This window comes from Macaca thibetana, chromosome 18, assembly GCF_024542745.1.
Source record: "Macaca thibetana thibetana isolate TM-01 chromosome 18, ASM2454274v1, whole genome shotgun sequence".
Classification (NCBI taxonomy): domain Eukaryota; kingdom Metazoa; phylum Chordata; class Mammalia; order Primates; family Cercopithecidae; genus Macaca; species Macaca thibetana.
This window is the reverse complement of record NC_065595.1, coordinates 4,693,027-4,715,000: the sequence shown is the minus strand read 5'-3', so window position 1 is coordinate 4,715,000 and position 21,974 is coordinate 4,693,027. Positions and strand designations below refer to the sequence as shown.

The window sequence follows — 21,974 nt, the reverse complement described above, 5'->3', positions numbered from 1 at the left end:
ACCCCTTGTTCCCAGCTCCCCTGGCTCCCAGCAGCCACCATTCTACCTTCTGTCTCTGTGATGGACCCTGAGTCGACGTGGCTGGAAACAGATTCCGACAGGGCTTTGTAGCCATCCCATAAATGGCAGTCCTGAAAATACTGTCCTCTGTAGCCTGTCATGGCGGATACATGTGACCAGAACTTTTAGGGAGAACTACCCAAGACCAATTTTGTTGACCTTCATGTAGACAAGGACCTGATTTTGCAAGCACCCTATTCTGAAATTGGAATCAGGTTTAAACTCATGCCACTTACAGTTGCTGATAGAGATGGCCCATTGCAGCATTATGGATGTGTGTCAGGGAACCTGGCTCTGGGGTGGACCATCTAGGGAAAGCCCCTGCTCCTTGTCTTACCAACGGCGTGGCCTGGGGCACCTCACTTAACCTCTGTGCCTCAGTTTCCTCATGTGGGAATAGAGCGTGAAAGAGGATTTCCCCTTGTAGTGCTGGTGAGGAGCTAACACAGTTAATACGTGTAGAGTACTTAACGACGGTGCCTGGTCCAGAGGAAGGGTTCAGCAGATATTAACCTGTTCCTATTTAATGACATTTTAATGCAAAGCATAATGCTGGTTGAGCAGATATTCTGTGGGTATGAAATGTTTATTCAAGAACAAATGCATTTTTTCTCTCAAATATAGTCCTCCCAAATAAATTACAAGTGTGCTAGAAAAATATCCTTCTCTATCCAGGTGGATCATTATCCGAGAACATGTTTTCTTCCTATTTGAGATTAGATTTCAATATTGTCACTGAAAAAAAATTGCTTCTGATGATTGGAGTGGGCTTTCTACAGAGAATATATTTGCATGTGTATACTGTCTTCTTTCAGGCTACTGTCGTGAGTATTTAGGAACCGTTAGCATCAAACATCCTTTTTTCCTACTCTGACTTGACTTTAATAACTTCCACTTTTTAGCCCACTCCCGTGGTGTAGTTTAGATTTTATTAGTGTGTTTTCTTTTTTTCTGAATCTTTTCTTTCCCCCTCTGTTTTCATTACGTGAAGCATGCTCCATCTTGTTCTCCAAGCATTTTCATGGGCAGAACCAAAGGAGGCCTAAGGGAGAGAGAGAACCATGGAAATGAAGTTAAAAGTTGGGAGTTGAGGACCTGTGCTTGCTTCAGCTGATCTCAGTAAGAGACTTTCCTGCAGAAACAAACGGGATAGAATTTGTTTTGTTTCTTATGCTCCACGAATGCATCATTTCTTTTAGAAATTGTGTTACCCAAACCTTGTGCATTCTCCAGGAATCCCACTTGTAGTCCGTGTCTAGAGACGTGGTTGCCACGTGGACTCAGGGACCTCACAGGCAGCCGATCAGAAGAAATCAGAGAAAATGTCCTTAGCCTAGGAATTGTTTATACTAACTTTTTGAAAATGCAAGTAATGACTCGCGCAAGGGCCCTGCACATCCCCTTGTTGTGTGGGCATCCCTCCAGCCTCTCCTTTGGATAGATCAGGGAGGAATACTGTGAAGAATGCTTGAGGCTTGAACCCAGACTAAGACTGAAGCACCTTCTTCCATCTTTTTAGCTGGGAAACTTTATCTCTCGCTTCACTCAAGGATGCAAATGAAGAGTGAAATCCACTCACCTGCAGAATTCACTTCTCTATTAGGTGCCCCAGGCACCCTGGGCCTGCGTCTTCCTGAGCCCTATCCCTGGTGTGCTCAATAATGCAGCAGGATTTTGCTCCACCAAAGTGTCACCTGTCTAGGTGAGTTGTGCCCGTGCCTATCTGAAGTGACAGCCATCTTTGAGTCCCTGCATCTCTAACTGACTTCTCTTTTATCATTCATGTTGGGAAGGTAGCATTTTCGACAAGGTTGTTTCCTCTTCCCCCTCTTCTTTTTTCTTGCCCCCCCCCTTCCCGCTTCCTGGTCCCCTCCCCACCCCCTTAACGCACCTGATCAAAACATTATCACTGACAAAGGTTTCTCTCTCCAAATTAAATGAGTCCAACTAGCCTGGGAATTTCCACGAAGAAAGAAAGTGAAATGCTGATGTGCGAAGTTAATGAATCTGGTAACAGAGAGAACATTATTGAGCCTGGATAATATGATCTAGCTGCCTTCCTTCTCCTCTCACTTCCTGTAAAGAATGTATGGAAGTCAGTTATGTGGCGTGATTCTAACATCTGTCCTACCCCATAATGGTAATTTGTATAAGTAATGGAAACAGGTTAAATACTTCCATTCGAATGTTGCCAGCAGGGATGAAAATGAACATTTCAATGAAATCATCTCGACAGAGCAGAGAGGGGAGGGGGCATAGACTGATTCGTCTCCACTCCCTTTGGTGATGGGAGCCCTAATGAGAATGCTCGGATGTATAGTTTATCAGATAGAAGAGGAAGAGCGCGCGGGTCTCAGAGATAAGAATCCTGCAGAACTGCGCGGGCACGCAAGGCGCCTTGGTCTCCTTTTGCAGACCTTTGCTAATAACGTGCTCTTTTCATTCTAAGGGAGGATGAGAGGGAAAGAGGGGAGGAGGGGCCAGGGATCTGTGTGCACCCCTCTAATGGGCTGCCTGCCAGGCTCATCTTCAGCTGGGCAAAACCACAGGGCGATTCTACTAGATTTCTTAGGACTCCTCTAAAACTTAAAGGGAGGACGGAGAACTGGCGTTTTCTTCATTTCTTTGTAATTAGAAATAATCCTCTTTCAGAGTGGCCTTCTCTTTGCCTAGAGAGTCACTCTAGTTCTTTAAGTTGTTAATGTGAAGAAGAGCCATTTCACTTGGCTTGCTAGTGCTATTTAAAAAGAATTTACATTGGAACTCAATTCCTTGTTACTGTATCCCTCTACTTGTACTCTCCTTCTAGAGAGAATATCAGGTCATATCTCAAGGGGAATATGTGCCCCATAACATCGTTGTCAATCCAAGTATGTTAATGCGGGTTGTTCCACATATTTTCATCCTAAAATGCTGCATTTGTACATTGTATTTTCCAGTATTGCTGGCTTTCTTCGATGAAGACTGTGTTATTTACTATCCAGATGAGTTAGAAATGGAAACACCTAGTCGGCTGGCCCGTCATATTAATACTAATATCCCAGTGACTCCAAACATCCAGATGTGGGAACGCTGCGCCTTTTGTGACAGGGACACACCTTCTGCTTTTCATCAGGGTGTTTTGCCACCGAGGAGGAAGAGATGGGGTGCACGGATGTTCCATAGTGTGTGTGGGTATTTGGGGTGTCTGCTGGATGTTTCAGGATAGATTTGAAGCTGACTTTTAGAAAGCAGAGCGTGTTCGGGGAAGCCTTTCTTCTATTGTTGCTTCAGCTCTTTAGCAAAGCACCCACACTTGTTCATCTATCCACAGAGCAGCGATAACAGTGAGGCAGCATTCTGGGAGTGTTCACCTCTTATGGAATATAAAACAGGATGGTTTAAGAAAACACCTTTATTTTGTGCATAATTGGGGTACAGATTAAGATGCAAGTTCGGGGAGAATACAAACCTAATTGCTCAGAGCCAGTGTTATTAAGACTCGAGGGAATTTGCAACTTTACCACATTTAGCCATTAAAAAGCAAATACAGCTGTCACTTCTCACCCATCCTTAAAAATGACTGTTGACTAGAGTGAGTCTTGTTTTCTTTAAAGAAACAAAGATGTTTTAAACAATGTTGGGCTACAAATTGAGAAACATAATTTTTATCTAATTTGCTAAAGATACGATGTTTGTGCCTCATATAATTACAATTTGAGATGAGAATGTTTTTCAGACGGTGTGTGTGTGTTTACATTGTAAACCGTCAGGTCACACATTGTTGGTGTCGTATGAGGCTCTAACAGGGACCGTATACATTGCCTTATGTCCACTCGCATTAGAACACACATAATTTCATGTTGCTCAGGGTGACAGCGTATCTTCAGGGACACATTGGCATCCAGAAGGCACATTTTATAACAAAAAATATTAACAAGATTTAATTAAAAAATGAAGTCTAACCATAAGAACCAGTTGTCCCTTTTCCATTTTGGGAATGGTAGGGCCTATATAATTTGAAATTTTTTATTCACACCCATGCACATACACACTCGCCTGCACACACTCACACCTATGTGCACACACGTGTGCACTCTTGCACACCCACACCCACACATGCGTGCGTGTGAAGGCTGGCGGCGCCTCCTCCTGGGCTGCTGGTGCTTGCTGGTTCACACGGTTCCTTGCAGTCTGTAGGGTGCTGTGAGTGTCCCCCCGATGGCAGGACACACTGTACACGCTCACACTGTCACATTCTGCACCATCGTACTAGGCTCAGGAAGGGTGGGGGAGTGATGGCAAAGCTGTTTTGACACAAAAAGAAATAGCAAAAATGATGATCTGGAGTCTTTGTTTTATTTGATGGGGAAAATGTCATTTATTTCTATAAGTAATTGTAAAAGAAGAATTTTATACTGCAGTTACCATTTTGAAGCTTACTCATTCAGATTTTCGTGAGGTGGGGTGGGGTGATGGCGGGGGGCTGGTGACGCCAACAGCGAGGGTGTAGTGGAGAAAATGCAGAGGTGGCGACTTTATTTTCTGTGATTCAGTAGCCTCTCTTATAAAAATCTGTTAGGCTAAAAGATTTTATTCATTCCCCTGGTAAAGGATATTCTGATAGGTTCATTGCTAGAAATAAGCATTTCTACAAATATCATAATATATTCCAGTACATTTGTACCCATAAGAACTAAAGATTGTTAGAAAACTGTAGCTTATAGTGAAAACAAAAGATTTTTAGAAAATTGTAGCTTATAATGAAAACAGCATTGTCACAAATAATTAGCTAAACTTGTAAGTTGTTATGTCTCTTTCTATCTTTGTCTGTCTGTCTGTCTTTCTCGCTGCCAAAGTAAACTTTTTTAAAAAGGCATCTTGTAAAGCAGTTATGAGAATTCACTGATAATAGTAAAAATAAACCTAATTATTAAGATAAAGAATTTTATTTTCTGTCATGATAGTGTTGATATAACTTTTGAATCAGACACCGAATATTGTTACTAAAGGGATTTAAATAAAGTCAGGTGTTATGTTACCCTGTACTTGGTTTCCAGTCAAGTATAGAAACAATTATGCAGGATGTGTTAGCTCATGGTTCATCACACTGGTAAATAATTTCTGTCTGTAGCCACTTTTAAAGATAAAAGTTCTCCTAACTCTGTGCTGGATGTTGGTGCTAGTCTCCCATCAGTAGCAGCACGGGTGCCTGGTACACGTCCTTGCCACTTGCCTACATCCACGCCACGATGGCCTGGGGATTGGCATTCCCGTTTCTTTTCTGTATCCTGTGTGTTGATGGGAATAAGCTACTGGCTTTTAAAATGGAGACATATTCTCTGATATAAGCCCTTTGTGGGTTTTGAAGACTGTGGAAGAGCCTTCACTTCTTGATCTTTCCCTTCCATCCTCTGAGACCCTTGGGAAAGCCTGTAGAAGTTCACGTTTAGGAGTAAACTTTGTGTTAAAGTGTTGCAAGAGTACAGTGTGCAGTGCTGTGAAGGTAACTGCGTTATCAGGCAGCAGTAGTTAGTAGTTCTCGGTGATGGCTGGCAGCATGTAGCCAGAGAATGAGCTGGTACTTAATCTGAGTTATGTTTCTTTACACTCACTTCAGCCATTTGACGAGGTATGCCATGCACAAGTCTCTCCGGATTTCTAAATGTTTCTCATCAGGGCGAGCCCTACCCTGGCTGCTGAAAGTCCTGTTTTAGTTTCAGGGGGTCAGATAGTACCAAGTTGGAAGCTGGTGTTTGCTCATATTGGGTTTGTAGACCCAGGGTCATCAGACTGCCTCAGGGTTCTCTTTCCCCAGACGTGGGGGTAAAAACTGAAATTGGCTGATGTTTTGAGTGCAGGTCTTTGGGTATGCACACCTCGGGGATGCCTAGCTTGGTTTCTGGAATAAGAGAGCATTTCCACCACGTGTGAACATGCACTCCAGTAGTCCAGAAACAGCCATGTGCTCTCTCAGGTGCATAGAAGTGTCACTTGCTTTTTGCTCTTCTCACTTTATTTTAACTTCTTTTAATTTTTTAAGATTCTCATATAATGTCCTCTTTTTCTTCCTGACACCACTGAAAATCAGAGTTTTTCATCTTTTAAATTACAGTTTAAGCTCTGATTTGTGCTACTTGTTAAGTACATTGTTGACAAACTCTAGACAAAAGATTAACACCTAAAGTGCTTATTGGGAACAGCAAGAGGGTCTTTAATTAGTTTTCTTATTCCCCACTTAACTTGAAATTGAATTCAGGGGCAGTGAGAGAAAGAAGAAATTATGTTTGTTTTAAAACAGTTACCTGTGGATTCCTAATTAAAATCAGAATTGGGAAAAGCCTTTAGGTCATTTTATGTGCAGACTCTGAAATTCTTAAAAATTGTTTCTATTTTTTTTTAACATTTACTGGTTTCTTATGTATATATAATAACCATAATAATAAATATATGTATTTAAATTATATTTCTATTTATTTTTCATTATACATGAATAAGTTATTTAGTGGTGATTTCTGAGATTTTAGTGCACCCATCTCTACTGGGTTTTAAGTAAATAAAGTAGTTCTCTTATACATCAAATGCTTAAGTAAACCAGTACATTAATGATTGGTATCAGGCAACTAAAATTTGCCGAAGTAATAGAAAATTTTTTGTTTCTATCATGTCAGAGCAAAAGTGGCTTTTCAGCTTTGCTTGGCAGGGTGTCAGTCTTCCTGCAAGAAATCAGAACGATGTTAGTAAATTAGCACATATATTGTATTTTTACCTTCTTTCCTGAGGAGGAAGGACTGAGCTCTGCCTGTGTCTGCTCTCTCTGCATTTTTTGTTTCCCAGTGTATTCTAACTTTCATCAAAACCACCTGCTCTCTCCATAATGAAGGTGGCATTACTTTATGAGTGATCAATTATAAATTTGGAAGACAGTGTGTTTCGTAAGATTCGACAGTGAATCGAAGCTGTACATTCATCACTTAGGTGTGGGGAGGCCCCTTTTGTGAATTGGCCCCTTGGAGTAAATGTATTTTGATATAATGGCCATCTGTTCTTGGATATCACGTTTGCCAGTCTGAAAAATAGTTTGATTTAGACAAACATGTAATTTGGTAAGATTATATAGTTTCACCAGGTGGCAATACAATAGTGAAATTTGGTATTTACTGTAAGGCAGTCACCAAGCAGGGACTGAAGACCTGCGTTTGTGTTTGTCACTTTTGAACATCATTCCTCTTTCACAGTCAGCTCTCACTTACATGTGCTAATGAGGAAGAGAGAACTTGGGTAGACAGTTTCCTGACCTTATTGCTATCGTTTGTGTCCACCACCTCCTCCGTCAGGCCTCCAAAGAGCTCTTCACAAGGAACAGCATTTCTTCCTGGTGTCGGTTTCCCCACCTCTCCCTTTCTTCCTCTGTTCTTTGGCAGATGCTCTAATCATCAGCAAAGCCTCTGAAAGGCAGGCACAGGGAAAAGAAGAACAAGAAGGGCCCAGCCGATCCGTGGCCCGGATTTCACATCTGACTGTCAGAGCACCATCTACACAACAGTTAACACTGATGTTGGCTCAGCTTCAGTCTTAACTGAAGGGATGGGCTTGGGCTGGGATGGGCTTATCGTTATTTTGTTCTTATTGTTCCCATGTATTTGAGTGGCATGAAGTTAAGCAGGTTCCCACAGCCACAGGACGATGGCACATCTGCACGCAGGACGTTTTCTGATTCATCCTGTGAGTCTATAGGGTGTGAGGAAGAGGAGGAGCAGGTGTCCTAGTTCCTTCGGGCTGTTGTAGCAGAGCACTGTGGACTGTGTGTCTGTGTGTGGACTGTGAGCAACAGATGTGTATTACTCACAGTTCTGGGCCTGGGAGGTGGGAGGTCAAGGCAGCAGCAGATCCGGGAGCTGGTGAGGGCCTGCCTCCTGTGTGTAGACAGTGTCCTCTCACTGTGTCCTCAGGTGGTAGAAGGGGCAAGGCAGCTCTCTGGAGCCTTTTTAAAAATAAGGGCACTCATGCTGTTCTTGAGGGCTCTTTCCTGGTGACCTCCTAAAGGCCCTACCTCCTTCTACCATTACCGTGGGGGGTTAGATTTCAACAGAGGAATTCGAGGGCGGGGGTAAACATTCAGACCACAGCAGCTGACAAGCACACAGTTGGGCCACCTACTGATGGTGATGATTCTGTCATTGCCATAAATACTTCCTGTAACCCCAAAAGACATTGTTCCAGTGGGGACAATGATTGTACCAGTGGGGAGACCGAGGTCCCAAGGAGCGAGTGAGTGTATCAGGTCACACTGTGTGTACGTGTCTGAGCCTGGGCTCCTACCATGCTCTCCAGACATCAAATCCATACCTTCCATCTCTCTTCTTCTGCCATGCTAATGGGGTGGGTGGCGGGATCTGTTCTACTAAGAAACCACAGCAATGGTCACGCTAGTGTAAGCCCCATAAAGGCGAACCACTGGGGTGTCAGTCCCACCCCAGTTCACTCTGTCTTTTCAGGCCCAGGCTCCTGGGGAGCACCCCTTTGGGTCACCCGTGCACACATCCAGGGTGGCTTAGTGGACCTTGCTGTGTGTGACAGGTATAGCCCCGGGGGTTGGGGGAGGGGCTGGCTTCCCAATGTGGTTTGGCACATTCCTCCCGGATACAGACTTAGCAAAATCCAAGCACTCCTTTGCCTAATACGGCAGCCAGGGTGTTGGGTTGCTCTTGTTTGCAGGCACCCTGGGTTCTGGGTTGGAATTTCTCCCTTCTCAGGCTTTGTCCTGTGACACCTAGCCACCGCCTTCTCCCCGGGTCCTAAACTCTTAAAATGAAACTCTGTTGATTTTCAGTCCTTCTGAGGGGTTCTGGCCCTGGGATGTGGGGCTCTCTGCCTGCTCCCTAGTTTTGGAAGGGTACGGGACCTTGTTGGGGGCCTGTGGGGGCAGAAGAACTGGGAGGCTCAGCGCACTGTGTTGAACGGACTGGGTGTGGAGGGAGGCAGAGGCTGCTTGGAGCCTGGCCTGCTGCTGCCTGCTTGAGCCTTGGGAGGACCCTTGGCCGCTCAGCTGTGATGGGGGAGATCAGAAGCACGGGTCCTCCAGTGCTGGCTGCTGGAGTGGTTGTCCGGAGGTGGTGCTGTGGCTCCAGTTACTATTATGATTTTTATTATTATTGAGTCCTTGGAACTAAGCCAGTCCTCGAAGGGTCTTGCAATGATGGAGGAAGAGGGTAAGGTGAGGCTGGCAGTCCAGTCACAGATTTAATATGGAGTCTTTCATGGGGCATCCTCCTGCCCACCTCCATCTGTGGGACCGTGGAGTCCCTTGCACCCACTAATGTCTGTGGCTGTCCCAAAGGCTGTTCCCTTCCATGGTCACAAGAGCTTCAGACAAGAGGCCACCCTGACCAGCACTTCAGCCTCAAGGCCCCTGGACTGGGGCGGTGGGAGAATCGTAGGGATGTGCTTTATCCAACGGGGTCAGGAGAGCTGCTTGGTGTCTGGAGGGCGGGTTCGGGCCAGTAAGAATTGGTGCCCAGTGATGTGGGGGTGGAGGGTAGGCCGTCCTCCCAGCTGTCTTGAAGGTTTGTGCTTCCTCGCATCTCTTGTAAGTTAAGAGGGGAGAAGGTGAGCTAGTTAAAAAAAAATAGGTAGGATGAGCAAAAAGAACATAGTAGAATAGTAAAATAGCTGAAAGAAGATCATCAGGATTAAATAAACTGGAAGAGTATATGATGAAAGTATAAATGCCAGAAGGTTCAGAGGGCAAGGACAGCAGTGAGCAAACCCCATCAGCTAAGGCCTAGCATGGTGACAGCTGTGTGTGGTGAGCCGCTGTGGGAAAGGCTCTGGGCCGCCGGCCCTCCTGTTTGTCAGACTCTGCAGCCCCTCCCATGGGAAGGCTGGATGGAGAACGCCCTGCAGTGGCTGTGGCACTGAGGAGCTGGAGCAGGAGGAAGGTGGGAGGCAGCCACTGTGGTCAGGGACTTGGGGGAACTGGGGCAGAGCAGCCCAGGACAGCCTCTCTGGCAGTGTGGAGCAGGAGCCCACTCATGTTCTCAGCCCAGACACTATCTGCATCCCCGATCGTCCCAAGCCCCCTTTCACCCAGGACAGCCTCTCTGGCAGTGTGGAGCAGGAGCCCACTCGTGTTCTCAGCCCAGACACCATCTGCATCCCCGATCGTCCCAAACCCCCTTTCATTTTTAACATTAAAACACAGTAACAATTAATAAAGCCTTTCCCAGCATTCCTGCCCCAGTCTGGGCCATGCCATTCTCCGTGCTCCCTAATTCCCAGGATCTGACCGGTGGCTGTGGCTGCGGCTGGTAGACGTTCCGTGAAAGTTTGCTTCTAGCGAATTCATTCCAGCAATGGTGTTCAATGGCTAGTCCATGTTGGCTGAACTGAAAACAATGAAGATTTCGAAAATACGATATTTATCAGGAACCACTTCATTCAATGATAAATAACCCATGTATTTATTATCTAGATAGAAAACACTGTAACATTCTTGAAAAGGATTTTTTCTTTGTACTGTGTATATAATTTTATCTTCTGCTTTTTTCATTTAATGACTTTCTCCATGTTATTAAAACATACTTTCTCATGTTTGAAGGATACTGCATCCTGGGAATAAATACTAGTTCATGTAACCACTCCTTATTGTTGAAGATTTAGACTGTGGCAAGCAAGTTTTATGTGTATAAAAGGACATCTTGTATAAGGGACATCTTTGGGCATGAAGCTTTTTCTGCATTTCATATTAACTTCTTAGACTAACTTCAAAAAAATAAAATGATTGGGCTAAAGGATATCAATGTTTTAACATTTCTCTCCCTTTACTCTTTTTCTTTGAGATTCTCTAATAACACCGTGTCTGGCACATAATGGCCGTTCTAAATACTTAATACAGAATTACTTTTGATCATTCATTCATTCAAAAACATTTACTCCGTATCTTCTCTGGCATTTAGATGTTAATGAGACAAAAGAAAATAACTTGGCAAAGGAGAAAGACGGGGCTGGGAGTCAGTGACTGGCTTTCAAATCATGTGTCCATCATTTGTTTCCTGTGTTACTTCGGGGAAGTCGGTCAACTTCTCTGAGACTCTGTTTTCTTTCCTGTGGAATAGGTGTCTCAGTGATACTTAGCTTAAAGGGTTGTGAGAATTAAATGAGGCAATGGGATGGAAATACTCAACCCAGAGGCGCAGGAGCCTGTGCTGTGTTGGTTGAGTGGAAGAGTTCACAGCTTGATGAAGAGGACAGACAGGTAACAGCTCCAGATTCTTCCAGGAGTGGTGAATTTTGTGAAGGGGTTGAGAAGGTGGCATAAGGAGATGACCTTCGAGTCTCCCTGGAGGGATGAGGGAGGGCCCAGTAGCTCACACCAGGCAGAGAGTGGGGGAGGGCTGGCATCCAGACTGGGCACTCCCCTGTGGAAGAAGGGGTGCCTGGAACCCCCAGATAGAGCGGGCTGGGCATGGAGGGCTGGGCACAGGCGGGGCAGCAGTGAGAGTCCAGATGCCCTGCCTGGGACACACAGCTTCAACAAAGGCTTGAACTCAGGGTTGTTGGGAGCACAGCGTCTGCTGGAAGGGAGAATGTCACAGACCAGGAGTGGAGGGACGTCAGTTGGGGGACATTGGAAGGCTCTGGCCACAGAGCCTGGTCATCAGTGCAGGGCCAGTTTGGATGCAGGGCCCGAGGACCAGGAGGCTTTGAGGATCGTGCTGCTTTTCTGGCTCAGATACTCTCATTTAGGGTTATTCGGTAACATCTGAATCTGGAGTTTCAGAAGGAGGAGAAAGTGAGCTGTTGTTATGAGGAGGACAGTGCTGGAGCAGGCAGTGGGGTGTCATTGTTTGCACACAACATAGGTATGATGTGGAGTACCCGTCACCTTAGATCTGTGTTAGAACAGGGGGGCTCCTTCCATGGGCCCGACGTGGGGCCAGGCCCTGAAAGCACCACGGGGGCAGCAGGACAGGCATCCTTCCTGATGGGCCTGTGTCTGGCAGGTGTGCAGGGGTGCCCATGGCTGTGGTGGTCACAGGCACTGGGGTTGTGGAGAAGGTGAGATTGGCCAGAGAGAGGCTGCGGTAAGAATGGGCAAGAGCAGCAGGCCGACCTGGGGATGCGGCAGTTCAGAACAGGGAGGGGGAAGCGGGCACCGAGGGTCCAGAAACGGACAGGGCCACATGCTGCTCACAGGTGCAACCGGGTGGGGAGTGAGAAGCTGCCTCCAGATGGCATCTGGAAGGTGGGCATGCTAGGCACGGGCAGGGAGAGCCTGAACCTGTGGGGGCCCAGCCTTCACCCTGGTCCACACTGGAGCTCCCTCCCTTCCAAAAGTGTCCCTCCCCTACCCGGCCACAGGCTGCCTGATCACCCTGCTTTGCTTCTTCCCTGGGACATGAGTCCCTGTCCCTAGGGCAGGGACTTTATGGACCCCCTCCTTCCACGTCTGCACCCCCTGGAGCCCACACAGGGCCGTGGACATCTGCGCAAGAAAATGGCGTGCTGGGAAGATGACCTCTTAGGAGGGCCTTCTCATTCTGTGATCTGTGAGGTCCAATCTGTTCTGACACAGATTAGCAATGAGATACATTGTAGCTCAGCCTGGGAACTTCCTGGGTGCAGAATGGACTGTCTTGGAGGACGGCCGAGTGGAGCCTGGTCTGGATGATGCTTGCACCTGCTGGGAGCGTGAGGGTGCAGGATGGTCCGGGAGGAGGCCATCACCATGCAGTCCTGAGATGCCGGGCCAGGTCCTGAGACGCAGCCGTGACTCCTGACCCTCATCCTTTGTGGGCGCCCACTCCGAGCAAGAGGACGAGGATTGGTCAGTGTTGAACACACCCTAGAGGTGTGAGAGCAGGTTTCCCATTTCTGTGTTTTCAGAGTTGAGACAGAAGCCTGCCGTGCACGGAATTGTGTCCTCTTCATTCGTATGTGGAAGCCCTGACTCCCATTGGGGCTGTATTTGGAGAAGGGGCCTTTAGGAAGTAATTAACGTTAAATGGGGTCACAGGGCCCTTGTCCAACAGAGGTGAGCTTAGAGGAAGTGGAAGAGCTCTCTCTTCCCACCTGCTGGAAGGAAGAGCCATTCAGGGGGAGAGCTGCCATCCTCAAGCCAGGGAGAGGCCTCACCAGAAAGCAAACCCTGCCAGACCTTAGCCTGGGACTTCCAGCCTCCAGGACTGGGAGAAAGGAAGTTCTGTTGGTCAAGCCAGCCAGTCTACCATATGTGGATATGGTAACCCAAGCCAACGTACACAAAGCCACTTATTAGCACACACAGGTTGGCTGCCTGCTGTGGGGTGGGCTGTGGGAGGGCTCGTTTAGTCTGTGCAGCAGCCTCCAGGCACCTGTGGCCAGGGGCAGAGGCACACACAGCAGTGGGCCAGCAGTGACGGGCTCCCCAAACTGAGCAGATCCAAGTCAAGCAAAACGTTTCCTTTGCATTAGTGGCCATGAAACTCCCTTTCACAAAGATGGGTTGATGAAAGCCGTGAGGCACTTTCCTGTAGTGGATCCTGATAGAAGAGCTTCCCACACACAGTGGGAGGGGCCTGGGGCCAAGGCCAGCACATGCTCAGGCGTGCCAACATCATAAACCTGGGCCTTCTGCCTCTCCCGGGCGTTGCCCTGCCCAGCACACCCTGCAGCCTTCAGAGTCACCCTCTGAGTACGGAGAGGAGCTGCACCTTGTGGCCCAAGCCAACATGACCCAGGCCAGGCTGGTTCAAAGGTGACAAGTCTGACCAGTGGTTCTTAAAGTGGGGTTCCCAGGTCCCAGCAGTGAACCCTCAGAACTGGGCCATCCTAAACCTTTAATAATTAGGGGCGAATGACATTGTGCCTGAACTTAGCAATTATCTTTTAATTTTGAGTGTTATATTTTACAGGGGAGTCATAGAATCATCTAGAACATTCCCCAGATGTTGATGCCTATAGTTGAGGCCTGAGGTCTTACATGATTGGTTATTTTCCACAATCACAGCACAGTGTGAACAGAATCGTGATTCCTGGATTTGCTGCTGTTCCGCATACTGCCGTGAAACGCGTGAACACAGGTGCGCAGATTGTCTTATGCTCTCACTAGAGGTGGAGTTGAGGCTGTGTGCAGAAAGGGCAGTGCGTGCAAGCACTCGGGACGGCCTGAGCTAGAAGAGACTCTCCACATGACCGATTCAGTCGTCTCTCATTGTGCGTGTGTGTGCGTGTGCTTGTGTGTACGCGTGCGATTGTGCGTGTGCCTGTGAGTGGTGGCTGCTGCTGGAATCTGAAGCCCTGCATTTGCAGGTGTTGAGGCTCTCACACTGCTCCCCGCTGCCCCTGGCATCCTCCCTTTGGGCAGCCAAGATGTTTTCTGTCCCTCCCAGCAGTCCTCCCTGGAAATGTGTGTCCTCGTTGTCGTGTTCCCTTGGGCCCTGGCTCTGATGATGTGATCATGAATGATGATGTTTAATGAGACACCCCTTTTAGGTCAGATCAATGCATTTTACTAGGGACTTTCTGCAAAGTATCTGAACCCCGAATATCCCAAGTTGTTGGTGGAACTCTAGTCCAGCTAGTTGTTCCCTCAGACGGGAAAAGTAAGTAAAAGTGCCTTGGTCAAAGAAGCGGAGGCGGTGTTCCTTGCAGTAGTCTCCCTTGGGAGTTGGGAAGGTGGGTTGTGCAGTAAAGGATCTGACATGTCCTGCAGTCACAAGTCCAGGTTGCGTCTCGGTTTCTGTGCCCTCCAGCCTCATCCATGGGAGAACTGCCGTATCCCGGAGGCCCCTCTGGGAAACGCTGCCTTCAGCCCATGAGGTCGCTCTGCTGTGCGGTCGTGGACCTGTAGTCGGCGGATGGAGCGTGGACCGTTGGGCTTTTGTAATTAAACACCTTTTATTGTGATAAAATATTTATAACATATAAGTGACCATTTTAACCATTTTAAGTGCACAGTTTCATGGCGTTAAGAATGTTCATATTGTTGTGCAGCCATCACCACCCTCCATCTCCGGAACTTTCTCATCTTCCCAGACGGAAACTCTGTCCCCATCCCCTCCTTCTCCTGGCACCCACCACCATTCTGCTTTCTTTTTCTATGAATGTGACGGTTCTAGGGCCCTCACGTGAGGCGAGCCGTGCCGTACGTGTCCTCTCGTGACCGGCTCCCTTCACTGAGCACCGTGCCCTCGAGGTGCATCCATGCTGCGGTGCGTGTCAGAACTCCCTTTCCAAGCCTGAGTGATGTTCTGCCTTCTGAAGGAAGCAGAAGGCCCAGGTTTATGATGTTGGCACGCCTGAGCATGCGCTGGCCTTGGCCCCAGGCCCCTCCCACTGTGTGTGGGAGGCCCTTCTATCAGGATCCACTACAGGAAAGTGCCTCACGGCTTTCATCAACCCATCTTTGTGAAAGGGAGTTTCATGGCCACTAATGCAAAGGAAACGTTTCGCTTGACTTGGATCTGCTCAGTTTGGGGAGCCCGTCACTGCTGGCCCACTGCTGTGTGTGCCTCTGCCCCCGGCCACAGGTGCCTGGAGGCTGCTGCACAGACCAAACGCTACACCGCGTTCATCCCTCCAACCATCAGTGGACATTTTGGTGCCTTCCAGCTTTTGACTGCAGTCAATGAGGCTGCTCTGGGCCTTGGTGAACAACCATGGCTTTTGCCATCTGGCAGCCCCATGAGGGTGGCGCTTTAATCCGCCCAGGCAGGGGATGGGCGGTGCTGTGTTGGGTCCTTGCTTTTGCTGAAGACCAGAGTGTTTTCATTGCTTGCCGTTGAGGAGTGTTTTTATTTATGGGAACGATATAATACTGTCTGTGAATATCCTGCTCTGAAAATTGATAACCAGGTCGTGCCCGATGGGTGTTTACAAGTATTTGCCATGTGGAAGTCGTGAGGGGACTCCTGGGTCACTTAGGAGGGAACAGCTGATAGGAGGGGTACTTGGCGGGTGGTAGCTGGAGTCCCAAGTTCCTGCCCTTCCCACCAGGCTGCAAGGGTCAGACTGACATCTTTGGGACGAGCACAGGATACCATCCTCCAGTTCAGTCCCCTTTGCTAAAGACACACTCAGGAGGGGACAGCACCTTTTGGAACCTAACTCCTACAAAGGGGTAGATACGTAAACTTGGGGTAGCCTTGTGTCCTGGGAGCTAGGCTGACAAATATCTTTTTAAAGATCATCTAACTGCTGGGGAGGCTGCGTCCTTGAAGATGATTTACTTCTTCTAACTGGGTTTTACTTTTCTCTCCTAGCTTATGTTCCTGAGGAAGAATTGAAGGCAGCAGAAATAGATGAAGAGCACGTGGAGGATGACGGGCTGTCTTTGGACATTCAGGAAAGTGAGTACATGTGCAATGAAGAGACGGAGATCAAAGAGGCGCAGAGCTACCAGAACTCCCCAGTCAGCTCTGCGACTAACCAGGACGCCGGCTACGGGTCGCCCTTCAGTGAGAGCAGCGACCAGCTGGCCCATTTCAAAGGCTCTTCCTCTCGAGAAGAGAAGGAGGATCCGCAGTGTCCCGACAGCGTCTCCTACCCCCAGGACAGCCTGGCACAGATCAAAGCTGTGTATGCAAACTTGTTCTCTGAGTCCTGCTGGTCCAGCTTAGCTCTGGATTTAAAGAAGTCGGGTTCCACCACCAGCACCAACGATGCCAGCCAGAAGGAGAGCTCCGCCCCCACCCCCACGCCCCCCGTCTGCCCAGCCAGCACCGCCGGCCCCACGGCGAGCACGCCCAGCACCAGCTGCAGCTCTAGCACCAGCCACAGCAGTACCACCAGTACCAGCAGCAGCTCCGGGTACGACTGGCACCAGGCCGCACTGGCCAAGACGCTGCAGCAGACGTCCTCGTACGGGCTGCTCCCCGAGCCCAGCCTGTTCAGCACCGTGCAGCTCTACCGCCAGAACAACAAGCTCTACGGCTCCGTCTTCACTGGCGCCAGCAAGTTCCGGTGCAAAGACTGCAGCGCCGCGTACGACACGCTGGTGGAACTGACGGTGCACATGAACGAGACAGGCCACTACCGTGATGACAACAGGGACAAGGACTCCGAGAAGACCAAGCGGTGGTCCAAGCCCAGGAAGCGCTCCCTGATGGAGATGGAGGGGAAGGAGGACGCCCAGAAGGTGCTGAAGTGCATGTACTGTGGACACTCCTTTGAGTCCTTGCAGGACCTCAGCGTCCACATGATCAAAACCAAGCATTACCAGAAAGTGCCTCTGAAGGAGCCAGTGCCAGCCATCACCAAACTGGTCCCCTCCACCAAAAAGCGGGCGCTTCAGGACCTGGCGCCCCCCTGCTCCCCTGAGCCAGCAGGAATGGCCGCAGAGGTGGCCCTGAGTGAGTCAGCCAAGGATCAGAAAGCGGCGAACCCATACGTCACGCCCAATAACCGCTACGGCTACCAGAACGGTGCCAGCTACACCTGGCAGTTCGAGGCCCGCAAGGCGCAGATCCTCAAGTGCATGGAGTGCGGCAGCTCCCACGACACCCTGCAGCAGCTCACCGCCCACATGATGGTCACCGGGCACTTCCTGAAAGTGACCACCTCAGCCTCAAAGAAGGGCAAGCAGCTGGTGCTGGACCCCGTGGTGGAAGAGAAGATCCAGTCCATCCCCCTGCCGCCCACCACCCACACGCGGCTGCCGGCCTCCAGCATCAAAAAGCAGCCCGAGTCTCCCGCAGGGTCCACAGCTTCGGAAGACAAGAAAGAGCCGGAGAAGGAGAAGCCGCCCGTGGCTGGTGATGCGGAGAAGATCAAGGAGGAGAGTGAGGACAGCTCGGAGAAATTTGAGCCCAGCACCCTGTACCCCTACCTGCGCGAGGAGGACCTGGACGACAGCCCCAAGGGAGGGCTGGACATTCTCAAGTCCCTGGAGAATACCGTCTCCACGGCCATTAGCAAAGCCCAGAATGGCGCACCCTCGTGGGGTGGTTACCCCAGCATCCACGCGGCCTACCAGCTGCCGGGCACCGTGAAGCCACTCCCGGCGGCCGTGCAGAGTGTGCAGGTGCAGCCGTCCTATGCTGGCGGCGTGAAGTCGCTGTCTTCCACCGAGCACAACGCCCTCCTGCACTCACCGGGGAGCCTCACGCCCCCACCGCACAAGAGCAATGTGTCTGCCATGGAGGAGCTGGTGGAGAAGGTCACGGGCAAGGTCAGCATCAAGAAGGAGGAGAGGCCCCCTGAGAAGGAGAAGAGCTCCCCGGCCAAAGCTGCGTCCCCCGTAGCAAAAGAGAATAAAGATTTCCCTAAAACGGAGGAAGTCAGCGGCAAACAGCAGAAGAAGGGCCCTGAGGCCGAGACCGGGAAGGCCAAAAAGGAGGGACCGCTGGACGTTCACACCCCAAACGGCACAGAGCCTCTCAAAGCAAAGGTCACCAACGGCTGTAACAACCTGGGGATCATCACCGACCACTCGCCAGAGCCTTCCTTCATCAACCCTCTGAGCGCTTTGCAGTCCATCATGAACACCCACCTGGGCAAGGTGTCCAAGCCCGTGGGCGCCTCGCTGGACCCGCTGGCCATGCTCTACAAGATCAGCAACAGCATGCTGGACAGGCCGGCGCGCCCCGCCGCCCCGGTGAAGCAGGCCGACGCCATCGACCGCTACTACTACGAAAACAGCGACCAGCCCATTGACTTAACCAAGTCCAAGAACAAGCCGCTGGGGTCCGGCATGGCCGATCCGGTGGCGTCACCTCTGCGGGAGAGCGCGCTCATGGACATCTCTGACATGGTAAAAAATCTCACAGGCCGCCTGACGCCCAAGTCCTCCACGCCCTCTACAGTGTCGGAGAAGTCTGATGCTGATGGCAGCAGCTTTGAGGAGGCACTGGATGAGCTGTCACCGGTCCACAAGAGGAAGGGCCGGCAGTCCAACTGGAACCCGCAGCACCTGCTCATCCTGCAGGCCCAGTTCGCCTCGAGCTTGCGGGAGACCACAGAGGGCAAGTACATCATGTCGGACCTGGGCCCACAGGAGAGGGTGCACATCTCGAAGTTTACCGGCCTCTCCATGACCACCATCAGCCACTGGCTGGCCAATGTGAAGTACCAGTTGAGGAGGACAGGGGGAACGAAATTCCTAAAGAACCTGGACACAGGGCATCCTGTTTTCTTTTGCAACGATTGTGCCTCTCAGTTCAGAACTGCATCTACATACATAAGTCATTTGGAGACGCACTTGGGCTTCAGCCTGAAGGATCTATCCAAGCTGCCACTCAATCAGATTCAAGAACAGCAGAATGTTTCGAAAGTCCTCGCCAACAAAACTCTGGGCCCGCTGGGGGCCACCGAGGAAGACTTGGGCTCCACATTCCAATGTAAGCTCTGCAACCGGACTTTTGCGAGCAAGCATGCAGTCAAACTGCACCTTAGCAAGACTCATGGCAAGTCCCCCGAGGACCACCTGATCTATGTGACTGAGTTGGAGAAACAGTAGCGTCCAGGTATGCAAGAGACCGCGGAACATTGCACTAAACGTCGTCGAGCTGCACTAGGCCTGGCCTGAGCCTCTAAAATCAGTCTTTCCTTTGTTGCTGGCCCGCCTCTCTGGACCTTGGTTTTCTTACACATATTTTGTATATTTATATGCTCTCTGTCCGATCTGTGCATGTTATTTTTCTTTTTCCGTGAGTCAAAGTCTGACCTTTATTTTCAACATCTGTTCTTGATGTTAAGCTATCTTTTGTAGGAAATAGTGGGGCACACTACTCAGAGACATTATTTAGCAGTAAAGAAAGACACAAATAACAATGATAAAAAGACATCCTAAAATGACGAAGTTGCCATGACAATAAAGGTCATAGAACCTGGTAGTGTCAAATTTAACCCTTTGAGGACTGTAATTGCATTTCTGTGCCTTTCACTTGAAAAAAAAGAAAAAAAGAAAAAAAGGCTTAAAGGCATTTCATTCAGATCAAAAGCTGTGTCAGACACAAAACTTATTTAATAATTAAAAAATGAGCTTTTATATGCAGAACTGGTTTGTGAGGAAACATGCATGCAGCTGTGGGAAGATAGAAAGCTGTGTAGGACTCACGGGGTTTGGAAGCCACACCTCTACATGTCTAAAACAAAAAACAACAACAGATACCCACTCGCCACTATGCCCAAACCCTCTGGATGCGGAAAAATGCCACTTTCGGCAAAAAAAAAAAAAAAAAAAAAAAAGTATGCAAGCTATTATTTAAAAATGTATAAAAATGCTATTTCTTTTTTCCTGTAAAATATTGCGGTTTATAGTTATTTACAAATGTAAGCTTTGGTACAAGCTGACCTTTCTATAGCGTGCTGCATTGGTAAATGAAAAAAAAATGGGGCAAATGTTGGAGTCCTTTCCTTGTAAATTGCCAGCATCAGCTTAAAAACTCCTGTATGTTACATATCGTACCATTTTAATCTCTTCAACTTTCTTTGTACCTTCTGGCTGTATGCTTTCCCTTTTAACTTTTTATATTGTCATTTTATATTAAATTTCTGTGTATATAATGTAAAACCACAATTTTTGAATAAAATTTAGTTCCTGCAGCTTGATTTAAATAGAGGACTTTTACTGGCACCTGCATCTCTCCAGATGCATGTACTCAGAGGGACTGTCAGACAAAAATAAATACATAAAAACAAAGCAAGCAATGCACTATTAATTATACATTTTGATGTTCTATCATTAATATTGTACAGTACATTTTGGTTCACACAATTAAATCCACTGTTTTCTCAGATGTAAAATAAACCCACATGCAGTTCTTGATTTACACGGATTGTCATGTCGTCATTATTTTGCCTTTGAGATGTTATTTCAGCAACAAGAGGTATTGCTTATGCAATCAACCAACAAAAATTCTATTCAGAATCATCATTTCATGATTTGTGTGCTGACATGTTTCATTCAAATGATAAGTATTGTGCTTTAAAAAATGGTAATTAAAATTTTTAACTCCACTGGGTGCTAAGGATTGCCGAGTTTAGCCATTGAGTGATGGCTGTTTTGTACTTAGGTGGGCTGAGATGCGTCCTTCAGAGAATCCTTTGCAGAATTTAAAAATATGTGTAATTAACCTGTGTGTCTATCCAGAGATTTAATGGTGGGAGTAGAGGGGTAGGGCTTACTCCACCAGCAAAGACCCCGAGGACCCAGGAATTAGTTTTGTGTTGCTCCAAAGAGGAAAACCTGATTTCTGAGCTTTTAAAAACCTACAATTTTAAAAAGAAAACTGGCTGCTGTTGTATTCAGTGTTTGAAATCAGGCTGCTTTCTGCAGATTAGAGCACGGCGGGCTCTACTGAGCGTGCCAGGACGCTTGCCGTGAAAACGCCCATCCTCCAGGGTGACCCCCATCCCCGAAAGCCCAAACTCACTGCCTAGTCTGTATCAAGGGAAGCATTGACATTGAGGCCCCCTGGCCTCTCCCCCCAGCCCCAGGAGCACTAAATGACACGACCAGGAAAATTTACTTTTCTGCCTTTTGCTTACATTTTCATAAAATTATATCCTGAGAAAGGTTAGAGCTTATACCTCTCTGTTCAGAAGCAGCTAAGTAATTGTGATATTTTAATTATTTCTCTCACATTGCCCCGTGACAGCAAGGATTGTTCTGTTTCCATTAATGATTTGAGGAGGAGGAGCAGGTCCAGGTGGGTCATACTTACACAGGCTTTTGTACTAACGCAGCAGAGCGCCAGGGAGGTTTGCTAAATTTTTCTGACTTTTTTCATTGGTAAATAGCTATGTCCTTTAGGAGCCTCAGCCATTTAGACATTTCAGTTCAATTACTGGGTGATTATGTACTTTGGGCTCAAGGGGTGACAGAGAAGAATAACAATGAGGCTTATGGCAGTGGTGTGGGGGCTTTGCATAATAATCCTTTGAAGTTATGTTTATTTTACCACAAACCCGCAAACATGTGATTATGTGATTTCACCCTCATAGCAAAAGTG

General features: G+C 48.3%; 2 protein-coding genes across 3 annotated transcripts in view; one reads left to right on the top strand and one right to left on the bottom strand.

Moving 5' to 3' along the window:
- Positions 1–20,792, top strand: part of TSHZ1 (teashirt zinc finger homeobox 1) — an 81,423-nt gene extending 60,631 nt beyond the window's left edge. For both annotated transcript variants that reach the window (XM_050767599.1, XM_050767598.1), the window contains exon 2: positions 16,284–20,792. In XM_050767599.1, coding sequence (XP_050623556.1) covers positions 16,379–19,477 — 3,099 coding nt within the window. In that variant the 5' untranslated portion in view covers positions 16,284–16,378 and the 3' untranslated portion in view covers positions 19,478–20,792. The remainder of the gene's footprint in view (positions 1–16,283) is intronic.
- Positions 1–21,974, bottom strand: part of PTGR3 (prostaglandin reductase 3) — a 143,327-nt gene that overhangs the window by 74,195 nt on the left and 47,158 nt on the right. The gene's annotated exons all lie outside the window — the stretch shown is intronic.